The sequence below is a fragment of the Perca flavescens genome, chromosome 3 (assembly GCF_004354835.1).
Source record: "Perca flavescens isolate YP-PL-M2 chromosome 3, PFLA_1.0, whole genome shotgun sequence".
NCBI classification, from domain to species: Eukaryota; Metazoa; Chordata; class Actinopteri; order Perciformes; family Percidae; genus Perca; species Perca flavescens.
This window is the reverse complement of record NC_041333.1, coordinates 41594656-41609655: the sequence shown is the minus strand read 5'-3', so window position 1 is coordinate 41609655 and position 15000 is coordinate 41594656. Positions and strand designations below refer to the sequence as shown.

The window sequence follows — 15000 nt, the reverse complement described above, 5'->3', positions numbered from 1 at the left end:
CCCTGTTTTAAGTTCGTGCGACGTATAAACAACAATCCGTGTCGCTACAAGCGTCGGATGTTCGTCAACAAAACATGTAATCAAACAAATGCACAAGTAGCCTGGCTAGCTAGCTATAGCTGCCTGGCTAGGCTACAATGAAACCCAATGTCCGAACATGCTAGCGATTAGCCTGTCGGCTAGCTGAAAACTTTGAGTGTTTTAAACTAACCTATCCAGTGATCTATTTAGTGGTGTGTATGTGCCCTGACTAAGTTCGTGTGTCGTATAAAACACAATTCGTGTTGATAGAAGTACCGATGTTCGTGTAGAAACATTTTAATCGCATCATAATTTTCATTTTTTTTTTTTTTTTTTTTTTTTTGCAACTCCCGCCTCCAAACACAAACACGCGGACCCGATTGGTTCGCGAGTGATCCTCATTTGAATAAAGTAAAACTTTCGTCAAACCTTATCTGTCTGTCTGATCTGACACCTGTTTCCTCCCTGTGTGCAGGTGAACAGCACGGTGCCTCTGATTGGTCGGTCGGGGTTGCTAGGCGACCATAAGAACAGCGTGTTCAGCGGCGTGGCGTGTGGGCGTGGCCTCACGTCGGCCAAAACCTTCTGCATCACCAGCTCTGGTCTGCTCTGTCTGTTCAACAGCAACCGGCATCTGGAGGCCTGGGTCCACCTCAAGGTGCCTGTCTCTCTCTCTGCCTGTCTGTCTGCTCTGTCTGTTCAACAGCAACCGCATCTGGAGGCCTGGGTCCACCTCAAGGTGCCTGTCTCTCTCTCTGCCTGTCTGTCTGCTCTGTCTGTTCAACAGCAACCGCATCTGGAGGCCTGGGTCCACCTCAAGGTGCCTGTCTCTCTCTCTGCCTGTCTGTCTGTCTGTCTGTTCAACAGCAACCGGCATCTGGAGGCCTGGGTCCACCTCAAGGTGCCTCTCTCTCTGCCTGTCTGTCTGTCTGTCTGTTCAACAGCAACCGGCATCTGGAGGCCTGGGTCCACCTCAAGGTGCCTGTCTCTCTCTCTGCCTGTCTGTCTGCTCTGTCTGTTCAACAGCAACCGCATCTAGAGGCCTGGGTCCACCTCAAGGTGCCTGTCTCTCTCTCTGCCTGTCTGTCTGCTCTGTCTGTTCAACAGCAACCGGCATCTGGAGGCCTGGGTCCACCTCAAGGTGCCTGTCTCTCTCTCTGCCTGTCTGTCTGCTCTGTCTGTTCAACAGCAACCGGCATCTGGAGGCCTGGGTCCACCTCAAGGTGCCTGTCTCTCTCTCTCTGCCTGTCTGTCTGTCTGTCTGTTCAACAGCAACCGGCATCTGAGGCCTGGGTCCACCTCAAGGTGCCTGTCTCTCTCTCTGCCTGTCTGTCTGCTCTGTCTGTTCAACAGCAACCGGCATCTGAGGCCTGGGTCCACCTCAAGGTGCCTGTCTCTCTCTCTGCCTGTCTGTCTGTCTGTCTGTTCAACAGCAACCGCATCTGGAGGCCTGGGTCCACCTCAAGGTGCCTGTCTCTCTCTCTGCCTGTCTGTCTGCTCTGTCTGTTCAACAGCAACCGCATCTGGAGGCCTGGGTCCACCTCAAGGTGCCTGTCTCTCTCTCTGCCTGTCTGTCTGTCTGTCTGTTCAACAGCAACCGGCATCTGGAGGCCTGGGTCCACCTCAAGGTGCCTGTCTCTCTCTCTGCCTGTCTGTCTGCTCTGTCTGTTCAACAGCAACCGCATCTAGAGGCCTGGGTCCACCTCAAGGTGCCTGTCTCTCTCTCTGCCTGTCTGTCTGCTCTGTCTGTTCAACAGCAACCGGCATCTGGAGGCCTGGGTCCACCTCAAGGTGCCTGTCTCTCTCTCTGCCTGTCTGTCTGCTCTGTCTGTTCAACAGCAACCGGCATCTGGAGGCCTGGGTCCACCTCAAGGTGCCTGTCTCTCTCTCTGCCTGTCTGTCTGTCTGTCTGTTCAACAGCAACCGCATCTGGAGGCCTGGGTCCACCTCAAGGTGCCTGTCTCTCTCTCTGCCTGTCTGTCTGCTCTGTCTGTTCAACAGCAACCGCATCTGGAGGCCTGGGTCCACCTCAAGGTGCCTGTCTCTCTCTCTGCCTGTCTGTCTGTCTGTCTGTTCAACAGCAACCGCATCTGGAGGCCTGGGTCCACCTCAAGGTGCCTGTCTCTCTCTCTGCCTGTCTGTCTGCTCTGTCTGTTCAACAGCAACCGGCATCTGGAGGCCTGGGTCCACCTCAAGGTGCCTGTCTCTCTCTCTGCCTGTCTGTCTGTCTGTCTGTTCAACAGCAACCGGCATCTGGAGGCCTGGGTCCCACCTCAAGGTGCCTGTCTCTCTCTCTGCCTGTCTGTCTGCTCTGTCTGTTCAACAGCAACCGGCATCTAGAGGCCTGGGTCCACCTCAAGGTGCCTGTCTCTCTCTCTGCCTGTCTTTCTGCTCTGTCTGTTCAACAGCAACCGCATCTGAGGCCTGGGTCCACCTCAAGGTGCCTGTCTCTCTCTCTGCCTGTCTGTCTGCTCTGTCTGTTCAACAGCAACCGGCATCTGGAGGCCTGGGTCCACCTCAAGGTGCCTGTCTCTCTCTGCCTGTCTGTCTGCTCTGTCTGTTCAACAGCAACCGCATCTGGAGGCCTGGGTCCACCTCAAGGTGCCTGTCTCTCTCTCTGCCTGTCTGTCTGCTCTGTCTGTTCAACAGCAACCGCATCTGGAGGCCTGGGTCCACCTCAAGGTGCCTGTCTCTCTCTCTGCCTGTCTGTCTGTCTGTCTGTTCAACAGCAACCGGCATCTGGAGGCCTGGGTCCACCTCAAGGTGCCTGTCTCTCTCTCTGCCTGTCTGTCTGCTCTGTCTGTTCAACAGCAACCGCATCTGGAGGCCTGGGTCCACCTCAAGGTGCCTGTCTCTCTCTCTGCCTGTCTGTCTGTCTGTCTGTTCAACAGCAACCGGCATCTGGAGGCCTGGGTCCACCTCAAGGTGCCTGTCTCTCTCTCTGCCTGTCTGTCTGTCTGTCTGTTCAACAGCAACCGGCATCTGGAGGCCTGGGTCCACCTCAAGGTGCCTGTCTCTCTCTCTGCCTGTCTGTCTGTCTGTCTGTTCAACAGCAACCGGCATCTGGAGGCCTGGGTCCACCTCAAGGTGCCTGTCTCTCTCTCTGCCTGTCTGTCTGCTCTGTCTGTTCAACAGCAACCGGCATCTGGAGGCCTGGGTCCACCTCAAGGTGCCTGTCTCTCTCTCTGCCTGTCTGTCTGTCTGTCTGTTCAACAGCAACCGGCATCTGAGGCCTGGGTCCACCTCAAGGTGCCTGTCTCTCTCTCTGCCTGTCTGTCTGCTCTGTCTGTTCAACAGCAACCGGCATCTGGAGGCCTGGGTCCACCTCAAGGTGCCTGTCTCTCTCTCTGCCTGTCTGTCTGTCTGTCTGTTCAACAGCAACCGGCATCTGGAGGCCTGGGTCCACCTCAAGGTGCCTGTCTCTCTCTCTGCCTGTCTGTCTGTCTGTCTGTTCAACAGCAACCGGCATCTGGAGGCCTGGGTCCACCTCAAGGTGCCTGTCTCTCTCTCTGCCTGTCTGTCTGCTCTGTCTGTTCAACAGCAACCGGCATCTGAGGCCTGGGTCCACCTCAAGGTGCCTGTCTCTCTCTGCCTGTCTGTCTGTCTGTCTGTTCAACAGCAACAGGCATCTGGAGGCCTGGGTCCACCTCAAGGTGCCTGTCTCTCTGCCTGTCTGTCTGCTCTGTCTGTTCAACAGCAACCGGCATCTAGAGGCCTGGGTCCACCTCAAGGTGCCTGTCTCTCTCTCTGCCTGTCTGTCTGCTCTGTCTGTTCAACAGCAACCGGCATCTGGAGGCCTGGGTCCACCTCAAGGTGCCTGTCTCTCTCTCTGCCTGTCTGTCTGTCTGTCTGTTCAACAGCAACCGGCATCTGGAGGCCTGGGTCCACCTCAAGGTGGTCTCTCTCTCTCTGCCTGTCTGTCTGCTCTGTCTGTTCAACAGCAACCGGCATCTGGAGGCCTGGGTCCACCTCAAGGTGCCTGTCTCTCTCTCTGCCTGTCTGTCTGTCTGTTCAACAGCAACAGGCATCTGGAGGCCTGGGTCCACCTCAAGGTGCCTGTCTCTCTCTCTGCCTGTCTGTCTGTCTGTCTGTTCAACAGCAACGGCATCTGGAGGCCTGGGTCCACCTCAAGGTGCCTGTCTCTCTCTCTGCCTGTCTGTCTGTCTGTCTGTTCAACAGCAACCGGCATCTGGAGGCCTGGGTCCACCTCAAGGTCTCTCTCTCTCTCTGCCTGTCTGTCTGTCTGTCTGTTCAACAGCAACCGGCATCTGGAGGCCTGGGTCCACCTCAAGGTGCCTGTCTCTCTCTCTGCCTGTCTGTCTGCTCTGTCTGTTCAACAGCAACCGCATCTGGAGGCCTGGGTCCACCTCAAGGTGCCTGTCTCTCTCTCTGCCTGTCTGTCTGTCTGTCTGTCTGTCTGTCTGTTCAACAGCAACCGGCATCTGGAGGCCTGGGTCCACCTCAAGGTGCCTGTCTCTCTCTCTGCCTGTCTGTCTGTCTGTCTGTTCAACAGCAACGGCATCTGGAGGCCTGGGTCCACCTCAAGGTGCCTGTCTCTCTCTGCCTGTCTGTCTGTCTGTCTGTCTGTCTGTTCAACAGCAACCGGCATCTGGAGGCCTGGGTCCACCTCAAGGTGCCTGTCTCTCTCTCTGCCTGTCTGTCTGTCTGTCTGTTCAACAGCAACAGGCATCTGGAGGCCTGGGTCCACCTCAAGGTGCCTGTCTCTCTCTCTGCCTGTCTGTCTGTCTGTCTGTCTGTCTGTTCAACAGCAACAGGCATCTGAGGCCTGGGTCCACCTCAAGGTGCCTGTCTCTCTCTCTGCCTGTCTGTCTGTCTGTCTGTTCAACAGCAACAGGCATCTGGAGGCCTGGGTCCACCTCAAGGTGCCTGTCTCTCTCTCTGCCTGTCTGTCTGTCTGTCTGTTCAACAGCAACAGGCATCTGGAGGCCTGGGTCCACCTCAAGGTGCCTGTCTCTCTCTCTGCCTGTCTGTCTGTCTGTTCAACAGCAACCGGCATCTGGAGGCCTGGGTCCACCTCAAGGTGCCTGTCTCTCTCTCTGTCTCTCTCTCTGTCTCTGTTTCTCTCTCTCTGTCTCTCTCTCTCTCTCTCTGCCTGTCTCTTTCTTTCTTTTCCTCTCTTTCTTTCTGTGATTGTCTTTCTGTCTTTAACGTTAAAAAACCCAACCTATGTAAAACACGTGATACTCTTAGAAACAGCAGCGCCCCGTACCTATGGCAACCAGCTGTAGGGTCAACACAGTGGGCAGTGAATGCATCACCCTGCCTTTCAGAATAAGAGCCCCTTTCAGAATAAGAGCCCTTTTCAGAATAAGAGCCCCCTTTCAGAATAAGAGCCCCCTTTCAGAATAAGAGCTGGTTGTTATTTCAGACTGAATGACATGTTGTTGTTGTTGTTGTTGTTGTTGTCAGACGGCGTCGGCGAGCTGTCTGGCGGTCAGTAAGGACTTCCTGTTCTGTGGCTGCGCTGACGGAGCCGTCCGGGTGTTCAGCCCGTCCAACCTGCAGTACATCAGCACGCTGCCGCAGCCGCACCGCCTGGGGGTGGACCTGGCCCAGAGTACACACCACGGGTACACTTACTGCTCTATATACTACACTATATACTACACACATACTGCACCGCCTGGGGGTGGACCTGGCCCAGAGTACACACCACGGGTACACTTACTGCTCTATATACTACACACATACTGCACCGCCTGGGGGTGGACCTGGCCCAGAGTACACACCACGGGTACACTTACTGCTCTATATACTACACTATATACTACACACATACTGCACCGCCTGGGGGTGGACCTGGCCCAGAGTACACACCACGGGTACACTTACTGCTCTGTATACTACACTATATACTACACACATACTGCACCGCCTGGGGGTGGACCTGGCCCAGAGTACACACCACGGGTACACTTACTGCTCTATATACTACACTATATACTACACACATACTGCACCGCCTGGGGGTGGACCTGGCCCAGAGTACACACCACGGGTACACTTACTGCTCTATATACTACACTATATACTACACACATACTGCACCGCCTGGGGGTGGACCTGGCCCAGAGTACACACCACGGGTACACTTACTGCTCTATATACTACACACATACTGCACCGCCTGGGGGTGGACCTGGCCCAGAGTACACACCACGGGTACACTTACTGCTCTATATACTACACTATATACTACACACATACTGCACCGCCTGGGGGTGGACCTGGCCCAGAGTACACACCACGGGTACACTTACTGCTCTATATACTACACTATATACTACACACATACTGCACCGCCTGGGGTGGACCTGGCCCAGAGTACACACCACGGGTACACTTACTGCTCTATATACTACACACATACTGCACCGCCTGGGGGTGGACCTGGCCCAGAGTACACACCACGGGTACACTTACTGCTCTATATACTACACACATACTGCACCGCCTGGGGGTGGACCTGGCCCAGAGTACACACCACGGGTACACTTACTGCTCTATATACTACACTATATACTACACACATACTGCACCGCCTGGGGTGGACCTGGCCCAGAGTACACACCACGGGTACACTTACTGCTCTATATACTACACACATACTGCACCGCCTGGGGGTGGACCTGGCCCAGAGTACACACCACGGGTACACTTACTGCTCTGTATACTACACTATATACTACACACATACTGCACCGCCTGGGGGTGGACCTGGCCCAGAGTACACACCACGGGTACACTTACTGCTCTGTATACTACACTATATACTACACACATACTGCACCGCCTGGGGGTGGACCTGGCCCAGAGTACACACCACGGGTACACTTACTGCTCTATATACTACACTTTATACTACACACATACTGCACCGCCTGGGGGTGGACCTGGCCCAGAGTACACACCACGGGTACACTTACTGCTCTATATACTACACACATACTGCACCGCCTGGGGGTGGACCTGGCCCAGAGTACACACCACGGGTACACTTACTGCACCCTATACTGCATTACTTACTGCACTATACACTGCATTACTTACTGCACTACATACTGCACTATATACTGTGTGTCTGCCTTCCTGTTTAATACTCTGATTACTGTCCAGAGTACACAGCACGGGTACACTTACTGCACTACATACTAATACTCTGATTACTGTCTGTGTGTCTGTGTAATACTCTGATTACTGTCTGTGTAATACTCTGATTACCGTCTGTGTGTGTCCGTCTCCATAGCGACCTGCTCCCGGCCAGCCCCGGTGCCCGGTACCCCGACACGCTGGCGGTGACCTTTGACCCCTCCTCCAGACAGCTGACCTGCGTGTACAACGACCACAGCGTGTACGTGTGGGACGTCCGAGACGTGAGGAACGCCACCAAGCTGTACTCGGCTCTGTACCACAGCAGCTGCGTCTGGAGCATCGAGGCAAGTACGCGCATCAAATACCACCAGGAAATACCTCAACAATTCAACAAGTACCAGAAATATATAAATGCATCAATAATTTAATCGCTTATTACTTTTACCTTTCGGAAATTAGTACGTTTACTGAACTTCAGGGGGCTTCTGCTGGGTCCTAAAAGCCTAAAAAAAGTCTGAAATGTCAACATTTTAGGCCATGGAATGTCTTCAATCTGCTGGAGTTCACTAACCTGACTCCTCCAGATGGATCGCTTCGCATTAGCTCGGCATATCCATCTGGGAAATTTCCGTTGGAGAACTTTTGGGAAGGGGCGAAAATCCTGGTTAGCTGATTGGATAAACCATCTGTCTATCACCACCTACTGTATGTTGGTGATAGACGGGGCCAAATCGACCAATCAGATCAACGAAGCGTATGAAAATACAACCACGAGCCAGGCTACCCCTGCTGCTGCAGGCCAAGCATAGCTCGTTAGCTCAGCAAGCTAGCAGCATGTGGGTAAAGGAGATTTACCGTTTGTGTAACGAGAATTTAGGAATAAAAGAATAAAAGGCCCCATTTCAGGTTCCTGGTCCATATTCCAAAAGAAGGATCCAAGAGGAATAAAGCATTAGCGAGCGGCTAACAGAATTAGGGCTACCGCTGTCTGAAAATCCTGGTTAGCTGATTGGATAAACCATCTGTCTATCACCACCTAAACCCGCCTCAAAACCAACGCTGATTGGTCGTTTGGCGAACAGCTCCAAATGTTCTCTAATCTCAAGATGCCAGACTGATCTGGGAGGAGAGAACTGGAGCTCGCCAGATCAGGAGGGTCCCACCAGATCAGGAGGGTCCCACCAGATCAGGAGGGTCTCGCCAGATCAGGAGGGTCCCACCAGATCAGGAGGGTTCCGCCAGATCAGGAGGGTCCCGCCAGATCAGGAGGGTCCCACCAGATCAGGAGGGTCTCACCAGATCAGGAGGGTCTCACCAGATCAGGAGGGTCCCACCAGATCAGGAGGGTCTCGCCAGATCAGGAGGGGCTCACCAGATCAGGAGGGTCTCACCAGATCAGGAGGGTTCCGCCCAGATCAGGAGGGTCTCGCCAGATCAGGAGGGTCCCACCAGATCAGGAGGGTTCCGCCAGATCAGGAGGGTCCCGCCAGATCAGGAGGGTCCCACCAGATCAGGAGGGTCTCACCAGATCAGGAGGGTCTCACCAGATCAGGAGGGTCCCACCAGATCAGGAGGGTCTCGCCAGATCAGGAGGGGCTCACCAGATCAGGAGGGTCTCACCAGATCAGGAGGGTTCCGCCAGATCAGGAGGGTCTCGCCAGATCAGGAGGGTCCCACCAGATCAGGAGGGTTCCGCCAGATCAGGAGGGTCCCGCCAGATCAGGAGGGTCCCACCAGATCAGGAGGGTCTCACCAGATCAGGAGGGTCTCACCAGATCAGGAGGGTCCCACCAGATCAGGAGGGTTCCGCCAGATCAGGAGGGTCTCGCCAGATCAGGAGGGTTCCACCAGATCAGGAGGGTCTCGCCAGATCAGGAGGGTTCCACCAGATCAGGAGGGTCCCACGAAGTTTTGTGTTCTAGGTCTGAGTTTTCCTGCGTCCATGCAGCGCTGCCTCTCGTGCTCCCGCGGCGCTTTCTGACCAGTCGCTCCAGAAAAAGACAGAATTTTTTTTGTGATCGTTGAAGGCCAAAAAATCCTTGATTACGTCGCACGTTTTCTTAAAAAAATGTGATGGAATATGCCGGATATTTATGCAAATTTATGCGCTGAAATTGCGGTTTGGTGAAAAAAGAGAAAAACAGTGACCCCCACACACACACACACACACACACACACACACCCTGCTTTTCAATGATGTAACAGGGAAACTGGCTTCTCTTGTGTGAAGTAAACGCAACTTTTGTCAACTTTCTGCTAAGATATATTATGGGACTTTTTTGCAACGAAAATGCGGGGATTATGAAATCATGCAAGCCCCGCATATTTTGCGTGGAAAATCGGCAAGTTATGCAGCGAAAGTGCTGCATGTTTGAAAAAAAGAGGGAGACCCGGGTTCAAATACCACTGAGATACATCAACCAATGTGTCCCTGAGCAAGACACTTAACCCCTAGTTGCTCCAGAGGAGTGTTACCTCTGATATGTAGCAATTGTAAGCTTTGGATAAAAGGGTCTGCTAAATGACATGTCATGTAATGTAAAAAAAATGCAGATTTTGGGTGATTATGCGTTGAATTATGCGATCGCATAATCAGGTTTTTCTGGAGGGACTGAGTTATGTTTGCTTTTAATTCTGTTGTATTGGGAGTTCTTTCTGTTGCTACTCCGACTATAACTCGCTGTATTACGACTATAAAAGAGACCAACATGCAACTAAAGCTGCAGACGCACTAGGGGTGGAGTCACCACAGGCCTCGCCATACCACATCATCACCATACTTATGTCACGATGCCAGATTACTGCCATTTTAAACATATTGCGATGTATATTGCATTTATTACCTTTTTTTTCCAACTTCAAATTTTTCCCAATTTCAAATGATGTCCCCAAAAGGAAACTTTGTCAACATCTGTTTTATATAAAATGATAAATTTCTCTTGTCTGTTCATCTCACTTCAGTTGTATTGCTGCAAAATGGGATTATGAAGCAGACAGACCGACCAACACATATATAATAATAGATCTATACTTGGCGTCTGTGTATCGATACAGTATAGCCACGGAAAATATTGCGATACTACGCTGTACTGATTCCCCCTAAGATGCACCGACCAGACCCAAATATTTTTACTTTTTCTTTTAAAATAAAAGCATCAATAACCTCCACATCTCTGGCCCTTGGTGTGATTCTCATTCTCCAGTGTGGCCCTCTGGGAAACTGAGTTTGATGCCCCTGGACTAGACAGCCAGTGTGACTGATCAGTCTTCCCGAGTCGGTCCAAGAAGTTCCTCAGAACTCCGAAGAGACGAGACCTAATACGTCTCCATAGCAACAGGCAGCGCTAATCTGGATGGTTACCCAAACAAATTAAAACCGGCAGCCGATTGGACGAACGCGTCACACGGGGTCTGGTTTCTCCGGGAATTCAAAGCCAGCCTGTCATGGCGGCTCGTTCAGAATACGATCTCATATTGGACTAAAGCCGAAATCATAATTAGTTTCGATGAGTTATAGGGCTGCCACCTCTTAGTCGATTAGTCGACTAATCGGTAGTTTTGGTCTCAGACTAAGATTTCTTTAGTCGATTAGTCATTTTTTATGCTTATTCATGCTTAATTACTCATTTCCAAGAAACTTCTGAGCACATTTATGGTAAACACAAGATTTAAAGTGGTGCTTTTGCAGGATTAATTGTGGAGAAACTCAGTTTTACAGATGGTTAATTAACTACATTTATATTGTGCTTTTCTAGTCTTAACCACCTCTCAAAGCTCACAGCTCTGTCGATTAAATCAACTAATCGATTAGTCGACAAAATCCTATAAGTGTTAGTCGACTAAGAACTTCTTTAGTCGAGGACAGGCCTAATGAGTTGCACAGCCCTACTAGGAAAAGCATTTCCTGCAGAAAATGCCTGTGAATGCTGAATAGCTAAAGCTAAACTGGATCGCTGGCATAACTGCGTAGGTGAATTAGTGAGACTAGTTGGAAAGGTGGGAATGGTTTTAGTAATAATGTATCAAACAAAAGTGGAATAAGTGGATTTAGTTTTTATTTCCAATCCAATCCACCTTTATTTATAAAGCACTTTTAAAAACAACACATACAACGGAGGAACAACACAATATTAATAAAACAATAAAAATAAATACAGCAATACAAAACTCAAAGTCAACCCTCAAACTGAGTTAAAAGCCAAAGAAAATAAATGAGTTTGAAGACGAGATTTAAAAACCCCAAGAGACTCAGTCAGTCTGATGTGTAAAGGCAGCTCATTCCAGCTAGTTTTTATTTCATAAAGTCTCCTTCGTGGTCTTCAGATTAAGCGTTAAAGCTGAGTTTGTTTTTTTTGTTTTTCTTTTTCTCCTCAGGTGTATCCCGAGCTGCCGGACGCCTCTCGGGCCTGTCTGCCTCCGTCCTCCTTCCTCACCTGTTCCTCCGACAACACCATCCGACTGTGGCACGCTGACCCCCCCACGGGACACAGGAACCTCTACAGCAACGTAAGAACACACACTGGGTCGTCCAGCTGTTCACAGCTGCTTAGGGACACGCTCGGGCTCGTTGAAGGCGAGGACACTTTCCTGCTGTTAACAGAAAGACTTTAAATCAGACCAATCAATCAATCCAAATGTATCCAGCAGGTATCCAAAGTGCTTCACATCAGGAACTAAGAATAGAACAACAATATCTCGCAATAAGAAGAATGAAACGTAGAAAACAGTAGAATCACAAAAAAAAGGTTACATAGAAACAGGAAGAGGAAGTTGTCACACCACTACTGCGTATTAAAAGCCATTCTAAAACAGGTAGGTTGTGAGTTTAGACCTGATGAGAGCTACATCTGTAGTTGTGTGAATATCTGGGGAGTAACTTGTTCCAGAGTCTCGGGGCAGATCACCCCACCGTTGGTACCGTGACCTCGGCACTTCTAAAACCAGTTGGTTAGACCGGTGATTTTCAACCACTAGTGTGCCGTGAGAGATCGTCCTGTGTGCCGTGGGAAATTATCCGATTTTACTTAATTTTTTTTTGAGTTACTGCAAATAATTTGCCCTTGTTGCCCATCTGTGCCTCAATATGATGACTGGCAGAGAAAATAAATACTATTCTGTATCAGTAGGTGGCAGTGTAGCGCAATAATGACCTCGTTGATTTAAGACTATGTAATTATTGCCACCTTTTGTTAGAGATGGTCCGATACCATTTTTTGCTTCCCGATACCGATTCAGATACCTGAACTTGCATATCGGCCGATAACGAGTACCGATCCGATACCAGTGGGTCATATATTTCATTATGTTTTAACAGCTGTATACTACTATCTCTGTATGGATGTGATATGATTTCTATCTTTGTCTGTCTGGCTCAGGTTAAACTCTTTGTAAAACATTGGAAATTGATTTATTTGAAACAGGGACAATGCACAAATAAACATTAAACTTGTTAAACAAGAGAATATGTCTTGGGCCAGGTTATAGCAACAATTGCTAATTTCCACCTGTAGTCCCTGGGCAGGTATGACAAATTTAAAACAAAACCGAACATGAACAAACAAACAATGAATGTCGTAGAACTTTCTTTTATTCTCCAGTTTGACAGTCAGTTATAACGGAAAAAGAACATAAACTACTTTAACGTAGATTTTCTTCAGGGCTTTATTACGTGGTATCGGATCGGTGCATAAACTCCAGTACTTTCCGATACCGATACCAGCGTTTTAGGCAGTATCGGAGCCGATACCGATACTGGTATCGGTATCGGAACATCTCTACCTTTCGTGCGCATCCCCCAGGATGTAAACAGTAGGGCCGAGATAATCGATGTAAGCCTGTTAAAGCGATGGATACATTTAAAAAAAAAAAAAAAAAAAAAAAAAAAATGCCGATTCTGATCTTATTATGCTATAATGTGTCATTTTGTAACATTTTTGGTTGGTGGTGTGCCGCGGGATTTTTTTTTTTATGTAAAAAATGTGCCGTGGCTCAAAAAAGGTTGAAAACCAGTCGGTTAGAAGACTGCTCACGCAGGGTTAAAATCTGGGATAGGTACTCTGGGGCCAGGCCATTAAGGGCCTTAAAAACAAACCATAAGATCTTAAAATCTAATAAGCCAATATCACTCACAATTGCTTATTTAAACGTATAACATGTAACTTCCTGCCGCTAGGGGTCTCTCAGCCAAAACAATGGATTATAAACACAGACTTTTGATGCCGTTGATTTGATTGCGTGGAATTATGGGAGTTTTTATCGCTAAACACGATGGTTGATTAGAACGCATCTGTTCACAGACGAGTTTAACCATTCAGGTTTATCCACGTTACCTTTTATTCATGTCCCTTCTGATAAAATAGCTGCAGTTTCCCCAACATCATCACGTTTTTCTTGATTCAATCTGTATTTTTTATTAAAAAACTCAATTTACGATTCGATTCCCCCTCACCCCCCCCTTCCATTTAAAACAAAATAACTGAACTGTAAATATATTTAATGTATTTAATTAAAGTGCATCAACATAAACAAAATTGCAAAGGCAAACCATTTCTCTAAGTGAAAAGTCACTGTGCAGTGTGCAACAAAGATTGTTAAACATCCTAATTATTTATACTGTATTTGGATTTGAAAATATGAATCGATTTGACCTACCAACTCGATTTTTAAATCAAATAGATTTTTTTTCCCCAGCCCTATTGGCGAGCCAGCAAGCTAACATTATAAGGCTAATGTTAGCAGGTTTTAGTAATCACTAGCCAGCAGCTATCACGGTATATTTCACATGCCAATGTCACCTTTTGGATTTCCCCGGGTGGACAGGGCTCGGTTGTAACGCTAGCTAGCTACTCAACGAGGCCGGGTGTGGGGGGGCGGGGGGGACCGCCGGGGGAATCTCCAGGACGGCTTCGGCGGGGATGTTGGATTACCGTTAGCAGCATCAGGAGAACATCTCCCCCTTCACTTCTCTGTAATCTTAACCATTAGTTTTGGTGCCTGACCCACCTTTTATCAGGTTCTAAATAATAAATACCGTATTTTCCGGACTGTAAGTCGCCCCGGAGTATAAGTCGTATCAGTCAACAAATGCGTCATGAATAGGGCTGGGCGATATGGACCGAAAATCATATCCCGATATATTTTGGCTGAATATCGATATACGATATATATATCCCGATATTTTTTCCGCAAAGTGAGAGCTAATGTTCAGTCAAAGTCAAAACCAAATATGACATTGGTCACATGTAGTTTCATAGAACATCTGGCTAAATCCGGCTATTTCAGTGAACAGTTGCAAAATCAAATGAATAAATATAATAAAACAGGTTTCTTCACCTGGTTCAATGCTCAAATGTTCAATTAACAATAAAATGTAAACATAAATTCTGATTAACCCTTGTGTTGTCTTCCCGTCAACCTTTTCAACGCCTTATCCCATATAGGCTAATACAGGGCTGGGCGATATAGAGAAAATCAGATATCACGATATTCTTGACCAAATACCTCGATATCGATGATGCGGCGATATATTCTAGAGTTGACAGTTGGTGCTCTCGCAAAATATCTTCACACTTAGATTTTAGATAAATAATCATTAATAATAGAACAGCTAGAACAGTCTGGTGAGTTCAGAAGAGTTCATCACTTCACTGTAATGCAGCCTTTAAAACCAGGAAAAGACACTTATGGTCATATCACGATATTACGATATCCAAAATCTAAGACGATATCTAGTCTCATATCACGATATCGATATTAATATCGATATATCGCCCAGCCCTAGTCATGAAAAGGAAAAAAACATATATACAACAGCACCCAGAACAACAGGCTGAATACGGTAGGTGTCCGGTATGTTAACGTAACACA

The 15000-nt window shown here is 48.8% G+C and overlaps 1 protein-coding gene across 1 annotated transcript in view; it reads left to right on the top strand.

Moving 5' to 3' along the window:
• wdr62 (WD repeat domain 62) overlaps positions 1-15000 on the top strand; it is a 25702-nt gene that overhangs the window by 9380 nt on the left and 1322 nt on the right. The window contains exons 7-10 of the mRNA XM_028574139.1: positions 497-679; positions 5452-5612; positions 7289-7478; positions 11509-11640. Of these exons, the coding sequence (XP_028429940.1) occupies positions 497-679; positions 5452-5612; positions 7289-7478; positions 11509-11640 (666 nt within the window). The remainder of the gene's footprint in view (positions 1-496; positions 680-5451; positions 5613-7288; positions 7479-11508; positions 11641-15000) is intronic.